At 40.7% G+C, this 11,470-nt stretch overlaps 1 protein-coding gene across 1 annotated transcript in view; it reads right to left on the minus strand.

The window, feature by feature from the left end:
- colec12 (collectin sub-family member 12) overlaps window positions 1-11,470 on the minus strand; it is a 190,774-nt gene that overhangs the window by 164,844 nt on the left and 14,460 nt on the right. The window contains exon 2 of the mRNA XM_048596315.1: window positions 9,286-9,336. Coding sequence (XP_048452272.1) covers window positions 9,286-9,336 — 51 coding nt within the window. The remainder of the gene's footprint in view (window positions 1-9,285; window positions 9,337-11,470) is intronic.

Raw genomic sequence — 11,470 nt, forward strand, 5'->3', positions numbered from 1 at the left:
GTGGAATTCCCTGCCCAGTGAAGTGGTTGAAGCTACCTCACTGAATGTTTTTAAGGCAAGGCTAGATAAATTTTTGACCAGTAAAGGAATTAAGGGTTATGGTAAGTGGGCAGGTAAGTGGAGCTGAGTCTCAAAGATCAGCCATGATCTTATTAAATGGTGGGGGCAGGCTCGAGGGGCCAGATGGCCTACTCCTGCTCCTAGTTCTTATGTTCTTAACTCACAAATCACTTGTCAATTTTTAGCCCAAAACCTGGATACTGACCTGATCTTTCTGCTTTTGGACATGGACTGCTTCAGTATTTAAGGATCTGGGAATGGTGCTCAAAATTGCACCCATCCCCACTTCTGACTTCATTGATGAAGGCAAGGTCACTGTTGAAGCAGCTGACGATGGTTGTGCTGAGGACATTTCCCTGAGGAACTCCTTCAGAGATGTTCTAGAACTGAGATGACCGATCTCCAATAGCTACAACCACCTTCTTTCCTGCCAGGTTTAACTCCAAAAAGCAGAGAGATCTCCCTCTGATTTCAATCTATTCCAGTTTTGTTCGGGCTCCTTGACACTATATTCTGTCAAAAGTGGCCTTGATGTCAAGGTCAGTCACTCTCTCCTGACCTCTGGAATCCAGCTCTTTTGTCCATGTTTGAGCCAGGCTGTAACGAGGTCAGAAGCTGAATGGTTATGACAGAACACAAATTAGGCAAATTATTGCAAAATAAGAGCTCCTTGACAACACTGTTAGTGACACCTTCCATCACTTTATTGATGACTTAAGAGTAGATTGATGCATCGGTAATTGGCTAGGTTGGACTTGTCCTGCGTTTTGTGTAGAGGACATACCTGGGGAATTTTCCGCATTATTGGATAAATGCATGTGTTCTAGTTGTACTTGAACAGCTTGGCTAGAGGGACATCAAGTTCTAGAGAACATGTCTTCAATATTCTTGCCAGAATGTTGTTAACGCTTACAGCCTTTGCAGTATCCAGTGCCTCCAACAGTTTCTTGATATCATGTGGAGTGAATCGAACTGGCTGAGGACTGGTATCAGTGATGCTGGAAACCTTTGGAGGAGGCCAAGATGGACCATCTGCTGACCACTTCTGTCTGGAGATTGTTGCAAATGCTTCAGCCTTAACTTTGCACTGATGAACTGGTCTCCCTCACCATGGAGGATGTTGAGCCTCTTCACCTAATAAGTCATTCCATTGTCCACTACTATTCATGATTGAATGCAATTAGGCCTACAGAGCATTGACTTGATCCATTGGTTGTGGAATCATTTAGCTCTGTCTATCTATTTCTGCTTTTGCTGTTTGGCATGCAAGTAGTCCTGTTTTGTAGCTTCACAAGTAGACAACTCAGTTTTAGGTATGCCTGGCGCTGCTCCTGGCATGTCCTTCTGCATGCTTCATTGAACCATTGATGATCCCAAGCTTGATGGTAATGGTAGGGTGGGGGATGTGCTGGGCCATTAGATTACGGATTGTGCTGGAGTACGATTCTGCTGCTGATGGCCCATAGTGCCTCATGCATGCTCAGTCTTGCATTGCTAGATCTGTTTGAAGTCTGCCCCATTTTGCACAGCGATAGGGTCACACAACTTGATGGAAGGCATTATCAACTTGAAGATGGGACTTGGTCTGCACAATAACTATGTGTGGTCACTGTTATGGATAATGTTATTGAATGTTGCTCTACAGAAGGCAGATTTGTGAGGATGTGGTCAAGCATGATTTTCCCTCTTGTTGTTCCCCTCACCACCTGCTGCAGACCCAGTCTAGCAACTGTGTCCTTAGACCCAACCAGCTCGATCAGTGGTACTGCTGCCCAGCCACTCTTGGTGGTAGACATTGAAGTCTTCCATACAGTGTACATTCTGCCCTCTTGCCACCCTTAATTTTTTTTTTTCCTTTACTCATTTACGGGATGAGGGCATCACTGGCTAGGCAGCATTTATTATCCGTAATTGCTCAGAGGGCAGTTAAGAGTCAACCACATTGCTGTGGGTCTGGAGTCACATTTTAGGCCAGACCAGGTGAGGATGGCAGTTTCCTTCCCTAAAGGGTATTAGTGAAACAGATGGGTTTTTCCAACAATCGACAATGGATTCACGGTCATCATTAGACTCTCAATTCCAGATATTTGTTGAATTCAAATCCACCATCTGCCTTGGCGGGATTCGAAATTGGATCCCCAGAACATTGTCTGGGTCTCTGGATTAACAGTCCAGTGATAATAGTGCTAGGCCATCGCCTCCCCTATTGTTAAGTGGTATTGAACATGGAAGAGAACTGATTCCTCAGCTGAGGAGAGGGCAGCATGTGGTAATCAGCGTTAGGTTTATTTGCCCATTTTTCACTTGATGTCATGAGGCTTGATGTCATATGGGGTCGCGAGTTAATGTTGAGGACGCCAAGTGCAACTCCCTTCTGACTGTATACCACTGTGCCACTAATTCTGCTGGGACTGTCCTGCCAGTGCGAATCCAGATTGCATTTTCTAAGATGGTATGAATCCATGAGTATGACTATGTCATGCTATTGCTTGATTAGTCTGTGAGACGTCTCTCCCAATTTCGGCACTAATCCCCATATTTGGTAAAGACGACTTTGTAGGGCTGTCAGGGCTGTGTTTGCCATTGTCACTTCCTGTGCCTAGGTCAATGCCAGGAAGTCTGTCTTGTATCATGCCACTATTGAGACTTTTGAGCGGTTTGCCTTGTTTCATAGTTATTGTTAGATTTTTAATTGCAGTTTTTTAGTGATTTCAAATCATCTGTGTGATGGGATTCAAACTCAGATCCCCAGAACTTTGCCTTTCTCTAGATTAATAGTCCAGTGATTTACCACTATGCTATCGCTTTGCCCATCCTATGCTTCAGTGCTAGTGTCCTTATTGAAATCTGCCAGCTTTTGCAGCTCCCATTACAATATCCGAGTAGGACAAGGATCACAATACAAGGAGCAGTGAAGGTGATTTTGGTGGTGAACATTTATGTATTATTGGCTCCTTCCAGGATGGAGTTGAAATAATTTGCAAACTCGTAGTTTGTCATCTGTTCAAGGAACGGTCTCAATTCAATAGAGCTAACCACATTTCATTTGCTTGTCACAAGCAAACTGGTGAAATAATTACGTGGCTTCACTAAGATCACAGGCTTGGGGTACTGGATGCCACTGACTGAACTTACATTGCTTTGTGGATGCACTGTATCAACAATGCCCCATGCATTAAGGAGATTGTATTTCCTTAGCATGCAGAACTATTGTATAGAGTCTTGTAGGTTAATTCTTAATATCTTGAAAATACTTGGTATCCTGCCTTTCTTTTGCTTCATTTCAGTCTGAAACCTCCATCTGACTCACAATCCAAATGGACAATGGTTACAGGCCCACAAGTGATATCAGCTAACCACTATCTGGTCAGTGACTCCGATTCATAACTGATGCACTTGTGCACTGCATGGACATTCAAAAACCAGGCCGCCATAGGAAATGTCTACTTACAATTGAAGGTCATTTTGCTTATTAGGCAAACCTAATGTACACTTAGAGAAAAGCAAGCAAACTGCAGAAGCTGCTGGAAGCTAGAGGTCTAAGCATGGAACAACACTTTAAAGCACTGCAAAAAAAATTGATAAATGTAAGCCAGTACAGCAAAACCAGAGTTTGTGGCATAGATTGATTAGGGATGTGAAACTATTATTCGGAAAATAACTCAAGGCACTGAGACTATTTCAACTGAAGCAGAAATGAAGAAGAGATCTAATGGATGTTTTCAAAATGATAGTAGAGTGAACAAAGTCAACTTTCTCTTAGGGGATAAGAAGGGGAGACAATGATGAAGAGAGTACAAGCTAGATATTACAGGCCAACTACTGGTAAATAAAGGTCATAAATAAAGTAGGTGACCTTCCCACCACCTTCTTCCATCCCTCAGAACCATTTCCCATCTGCCCTGTGGCCTTTGAAGGTCTTTAATGTCCAATTCATTGTCATATAAGGGCCTCATTCTGCTCCTTACACTATTTTACATGCGGCAAGGAAAGACAGGCAACAGAATACTGTTGGATACGAAGTATGGGGTACCTCCTTTGTGGAATCATCTATGTCCAATGGAGGCACCCACATCAAGACTATACTTTAATCCCTGCCCTCAGCTTCTAAAGCCAAGGTTCCCGTGCTTTTCCACTGGGCCAATTCCTCACTCATTGGGATCTGCCATTCAAACTCCCAGACATACTTAGGCCAGGCTCCATCTATCTTCTTTTGGATGATTTCCTGCAGTCTCAGCAGATGCCAGCCTGCAGCTCCTTGGACTGGGACTTTCTCCCAGACTAGGCTGGAGTCTTACTATTCCCAGCACAAGAACCTAGAGTTTTGGTGAGCAGGCTGGCAACTGGCTTTTTAGTCAGGAGGGCAGAGGCTTGGAGAATCCAGCTTCCCATGAAATCCAGCTCAAAATGCTGGTCCAAATACTGTAGACTTTAAACTTCTTTTTCAAATATTTGGTTCCTGGAAGGCGTCTGAATATTTATGACTTATATAACATACACGATTCTGGGGGGACTCAATAGGGTAGATGTGCAAAGACGTTCCCACTAGTGGGACAATCTGGAATAGAGTACATAGTTACACAATAAGGTGGCATGCATTCAGTGAATGCCTGGGATTCTCTATGCCAGAGTTGTGGAGGGTAGATCACTGAAAGTGCTTTAACAGGAGGTACATAACTTTTTCTTGAAATATTGAGGCATTCAGGACTGTGACAAACTCGCACAAAAGAGGAGATGAGGCATGAGGCGGATCAGCCGACATTGTACAGAATGATAAGTTAGGCTTGAGGAACTGAATAGCATTCTCCTGCCCCTACTTCTAATGCTGTTATGCTCTTATATGAACAGACAAAACTGATGAGCCAGCAAGGACCCACAGACCCTGAAGCTTGCCAATATCAAGGTAAGCATCATGACTAAGCACTATTCTCACTCTTTCTTCATCTATGTAATATCCTATTCAAAGCAAAACAAAAAATGCAGAGACAAAATCCAGGGACCATAAGGGGAAAAAAAAACTCTCCAAAATAGCCCTTCAATTGCCTCAGCCAATTGAAACCAGTCTAGGTAATCACATGGGCCTATCATTACCCACAAACACACTTACCTTCAATGTAACGCAATCTCTGTCCCAGTTGATTAATAATTTAAATGCTTTTTTCTGTGCTCCTTTACACCCAAGCACAGGAAACCCAAGAAATAGTCTCTGACATGCTGAAACAGCTGTAACAAGAAATGGGAGCAATATCATTTTTACCTAAATCTACGAAATATAAAGTTACAAGTCAGCAGTAATAACAAAAGCAGGAAACAGATAAGCATACATTGGAGTCTACATTGTCCTCAGGAACTTACAGATTGCCATATAGCAATGCTGGTGGTTTTGAATGAAACATATGCACAACAGCCTCTCACCAATTTTCACCACTACGCAAATTTTAATGACTGAACGGAAGGTTTTTGTTCGCATTATTCTGACCAAAACCAACCTCTGACCACAATTTATATGTTTTGCATTTTGGAAGCAAACTATAAATTAGTCGCCAGCTGAAATTTAATTACATTTTCAGTGAAACAAAAATCCTTTATATCTCAAAAGAATCCATTTAAAGGATAGATTCCTGAATTGGTGCTTCTTATGTAGAGTATAACTCAGAAATTCAGAGGTGTGCTGTACATAGAGCAAAAATGGAAAATTCTGGAAGCATTCAGTGAGTCTGCCAGTATCTGAGAAGACAGCAAGTGTTAGCATTGTAGGTCAATGACCTTTCCTCACAACTGCTAGTCATCAACCTCAAATGTTATGCTCTCCAAAATATTGCCTTGACTTGCTGAATGTTTCCAGCATTTCTGTTGTTTTTTTTATTTCAGATTTCCAGTACAAGCAGTATTTTGATTTTGTGCATAATTTTTCCAGCTATTAGTCATACAATCCCTAATTATGCAACTCAAGTCCCAAATTCTTCTGTGTTCCCAGTGGTGAGACAAATGTTGCAACTGCAAAATTTAGAAATGAGCGCTTTAGAGTCAAACATAGTAAGGGAAGAACTCACTGAAGTTTGAATCCACATTATATAACCACCTTTGATCTTAGCTTCATATGCAGGCAACACCAGTGAAATCTCGATGATCTAGAGTAAACATTCCTGTCACTTGTGACAATCGTAAATTTTCCAAAAACAATCTGAATTTCTTTTTCATTCTGATGTTTTTCCTGGACTGCATTTTCACCATACTGCTAAGACACTCCAATAAAAATAAACTGAGATTTGGAAACCTCAACCTCATCATTGGTTGCATGTTTCATTATTTTTCAGTTACCACAGTCAATATTGAAAGAAGTGCAGATAATACTTATAGCACTCGTAGAATTACTGTTCTTTTGGATTTTGAATTTAATAATACAAGCTTGCTTCAATATGAAGTTCATGTGTTTTCCAAACGTTTTGCACATTTAGCATTAACACTAGTCTGGGAATTGTGAAAATTGCAATTCAGTCCTGATATTACTGCTTTCAGAATTCTGAATTGATTTATTTAACACCTGATAATGTTAACTAGATATAGACACCACTATTATGGATGACTTTGTTTCAACTGCATTCAAGAAAACTCTTCACAGTTTGGACTCTATCTATAACCATTGAAACCTCTTTGAAATTCCTCTTGCTCCACCAAAGTAACTTTAACGGAAAAGTGTATTTGTGTAAATATGTTTTCAGCTAAACTTTGGGCGAAGCTGCAGTATTGGAACATGAAGGAAACTTCCAGGAAACTTCTCCAAAGAAACTTCCAGCCAAATTCTTGACAGATGAGAGGCAGCTGAATTGAAAAATGGGATCAGATATCAGCATGCCTGGCATGGGCTTTCTGGCAGGTTGGGATGGGTTGCGTCTGGAACTGGCCGGGATTGTGGATGCTGTTCTGTCAAATGACATGTCCAAAAGTAGAGCAGTCATACAATAAATGGATGGTCTAATATGTATTGTGTCACCATCAGTAGCAAGCTGTTTCTCAAGTAACTGTCCTGCAGCAATCAAAATGAGAACCAAAATGCTATGGCAATTGAAATTAATGCGAACAAATCGTGTAGGCCTCCACTTTAGAGAGAAACACAAACGATGCATTATTGTAAAAAGCATATTTCTAAAATTCAAACAAAAAAAACGTGGACAATTCTGAGAGAAGACCTTCCTATCTAGGGAAGTTCATGAAGCCAAGTTGATCTTCTGAAGGACCTTTCCATTCACTAGGTTAGCCTGAGGTGACTAATGCCTGCATGTTTGCTATGTGCCTAGAAAACTAAATCTGATGAAAATATCACACTATTGAGCTAATAAAGAAAATACTTGTATCAAAAGGACTAGCACAACACTGCAGGCCTTTTGGTGCAGTGGTAATGTCAATCTCTAAGCCAGTAGCTCCAGTTTCAAGTCCCACTCCAAGATTTGATGACCAAGGAAGGTGTATTCAGAACAAGGCTAAACAGGTTGTGCATTCAACTTGTAAATCCTTCTGATATATTCCAATTGCGGGAGGTAATTGCAGGAGAGATTTCTAGTCAGCCATGTGATATAAAGAAATTGGAGCCCCCTACCATAACAATCCATACAACTTGCATACAAATGTGTACATTGCCATAACAAGTCAGGTTCGTCATGGCGCCAGTTAGCTTTGTTGATTAGTGCGGGACAGATCAATGCCTAAACATGATTCCTTTCCAGGTGGGGTGGATTTGGGCCCTGCTTCCTTTGCCCTACTGCTCTGCATTTCGATGAGATCATAGCTGATCTAATACTCTTCAACTCTGTTTTCCTGCATTTTCCATAACCCTTGATTCCCTTACTAACTATCGGTCTATCTCAGCCTTGAATATACAACCTTAAAAGCTCTCTGCATTAAAGAATTCCACAGATTCACCACCCTTAGATGGAAGAAATTCCTTCTCATCCCTGTCTTAAATAGTCAACTCCTAACTTTGAAATTACACCCTCTGGTCCTAGACTCTCCCACAAGGGGAGACAACTCTATCAAGCCCCCTAAGATGTAAGTTTCAATTAGGTCTGCTCTCATTCTTCTAAATTCCAATGAGTATAGTCCAACCTAATTAATCTCTTCTCATTAAGAAATCACTCCATACCCAGGATCAATCTAGACCCTTCTCTGGACTGCCTCCAATGCCAATATATCTTTCCCTAGATTAGGGGATCAGAACTGTTCACAGCATTCTGGCTGTGGTGTGACCAATTTCTTGGATAGTTTTAGCAAGATTTCCGCATTTTTATATTCTATTCCTTTCAAAATAAAGGGAAATCTTCCATTTGGCTTCTCTTTTACCCACTGAATTTGGATGGTAGCTTTTTTTTGTGATTTATGCAATAAAACACCCCAATTCCCTCTGTACTACAGCTGTCTGCAGTCTTTCTCCATTTAACTAATATTCAACTCTTCTATTCTTCTTGCCAAAGTGCATAACATCACATTTTCCCACATAATATTCCTTCTACCAATATTTTGCGCATTCACTTAACCTGCCCATATGGCTCTGTAGACTGTTCTCCCCTCTGCTGCAACTCTCTGTTTTGTGCATTTGGTTTTTGGCCTTAAATTGCTTCCTGTTGGTATTGCTTCCAAGTTGCCAGGTCACATAGACCAATGTTTTCTAATATCTAAGAAAGTTACAATTTATCCCTTTACAATTGATGCAAATGCTCAAAAGTCCTTTTCAGACAGGTTTAAGAACAAATACAGATTCCACAAAAGTTTTAAAGGCATTACAAATTTTCCTTACTGTGCTCCTTCCGGTCAAAAGTTGCCACAGGAAAGAGAATTGAATACAGAATGTAAAATCTTAGCTTCCAGACAATCCACTTTTGTGAGGTGTACTGAACTCTGAAACATAATTGGACTGAAAGTACTTGCTTTTAAATAGAATATTTTTATAAACTTGAACAGTTTCACAGAATTCATTCAGAATTAAATGTGTCATCCAGTGATACCCCCTAAATCACTTGTAACTTAATTTCTACCTTCTCCAGATATATCTGACATAACAGGAAATTTTACTAGATTTATTCCAATGAAGATTTCTTTCCTCATCTCAAAACATCTGTTCTGGTACAGACTCTGTTATAAATTCAATGATGTTCCTTTATATGAAATTATGAAACCTTTAGCAAAAGGTTCTTTTAAGTCTTGAAAACCTTATTAGTAGTTGGTACTCACCAAACCTCTTGTAACCCATAGAATGCACTTCCTCTTCTTCACTGTAGTCGTCTGTTAGAACAAATAGTTTAATTAGTGCAACAAATTGGAGCACGGAATTAACAAATATTAACAGAAGGAAGCAAATACTTGACTCCTATATTCTGCATCGAATTATTAACTATAACTATTGTCAACTGGTTCAAGTTGTGTACATCTTTATTGGGAAAAGTCATAAAACATCCACATTCCCTCACATCTGAATTTAATAGATGTTGACTTTTCTGTCACAATGTATTTTACATAAAAAACACCAGTCTTCTTCACCTATTGTCCTGGCTTATTTTGAAATAGTGTTTCCAGATTTGCTTTTTCTACACAGTTTATAGTGTCATAAATGCTTTTTACGAGATCATATTTCAATTGCTCCTTTCAAGGTTGAAAAGCTTAAGTTCCTTTTGTCCTTTCTCATAACTCAGTCTTTTATACCAGGATGGCCTTATGGGGTTGCTGTCTGAAATACCTCCATATTTTTACCTTCTGCCTTGTGCCTTAGTGACAAGACCTTCACACAGTATGTGTTTCTTGTCTTCTGTTTCAATAACAACTTGAATTTATAAGCCATATGTAATATAGCACCAGATGCCACTACAGCCTTGAATGAAACAAGGAGAAAAGAACTGAATTCAAAAGGTTAGGTGAGGCTGAACGTCCTCGACATCAAGACTGCATCAAAAAGCCGGACCAAAACTGCAGTCAATGGGAATCAGGGAGAGAGCTCACCACTGCTTGGAATAATTTAGACAGGAAAACAGAAAGGAAGATAACTGTTGTTGGATATAATCATCTCAGCCCCTTGGACATTACTGTAGAAGCTCCTCAGGGTACTGCCCTGGACCCAACCATTTTCAGCCACTTCATCACTAACCATATCTCCATTATAAGGTTAGGTGTTGGAAGGTTCACTGATATTGCAGAATTCAGTACCATTTGCAACTCCTCAAATACTGAAACCTTGTCCACATGCACTTGAACAATGTTCATGCTTGGTTGGTAAGACCCAAATAGCATACATCTGCCAGTCAACGACTGTACCTACTAAGAGAAATCCAAACCACCATCTCTTGTCGTTCAACAGTATCACCATCACTGAATTCCTATTCATTAACATCCTGACGTTGATCACTGACCAGAAAATTAACTGGATCACCCATATGAATAATGCATCGATACAGTGGGTCAGATGTTCGGAATCCTTCAATGTATAACTTACCTTCTGACCATTCGACCCCTGACCAGCAGGACTGTGATGGAATACTCTCCACTTTCCTGTATGAATGCAGCTCTAAAAACACTCAAAAAGCTCAACAGCAACCTGACAAAGCAACTTACATGATCAACAATCCATCCACCATCCTAAAAATTACCTCTACAAGTAGTGTGTTGCAGCAGCAGTGTGCCAAATACAAAATGCACTGCAGGAACTCACCAAGGGTCCTTTTGACAGCGCCAGCTAAAAGCATAACCTCTATCACTTAAAAAAAATGAGTGCAGCGGCCTTACAGAAAACTAGAGCCTCCAAATTCCCCTGAATGCCATATGCTATCCAGACTTAGAAATCCTGTACATTTACTGTTCCTTATATAAATCCTGTATATCACTGTCACTGGATCAAAATCCTGGAACTGATTTCCTAATAGCACTGTAGGTGTACCTATACCAGACAGACTGGTAGGTTAACTCACCATCACCCTGATTGATTGATTTTATGGTCACCTGTACCGAAATACACTGAAAAGCTTTGTTTACGAGCGGCACAGGCAGATCACAGCAAGCAAAGGATGTACAGATCAAAAAGACTTAGAGGCGTACAGGTTACATTGCAGGTTACATTATTTGAGGCTAGAGTCCATTCAACAGTCTGATAACGGCTGGAAAGAAACTGTTCCTGAACCTGCTCATGCGAGTATTCAAGCTTCTGAATGTTCTACCTGACCAAAGAGGTTGTAGGAGGTCATTACCAGGGTGTGATGGATCTTTGATGATGTTGGCCACCTTTCTGCAGCAGCGAGCCGTGTAAATAGAGCCCTTGGATGGAAGATAACAAGATGTAGAGCTGCATGAACACAGCAGGCCAAGCAGCATCAGAGGAGCAGAAGGCTGACGTTTTGGGCCTAGACCCTTCTTCATTTTCTGAAGAAGGGTC

Source organism: Rhincodon typus, chromosome 4 (assembly GCF_021869965.1).
Source record: "Rhincodon typus isolate 14 chromosome 4, sRhiTyp1.1, whole genome shotgun sequence".
Taxonomy (NCBI): Eukaryota; Metazoa; Chordata; class Chondrichthyes; order Orectolobiformes; family Rhincodontidae; genus Rhincodon; species Rhincodon typus.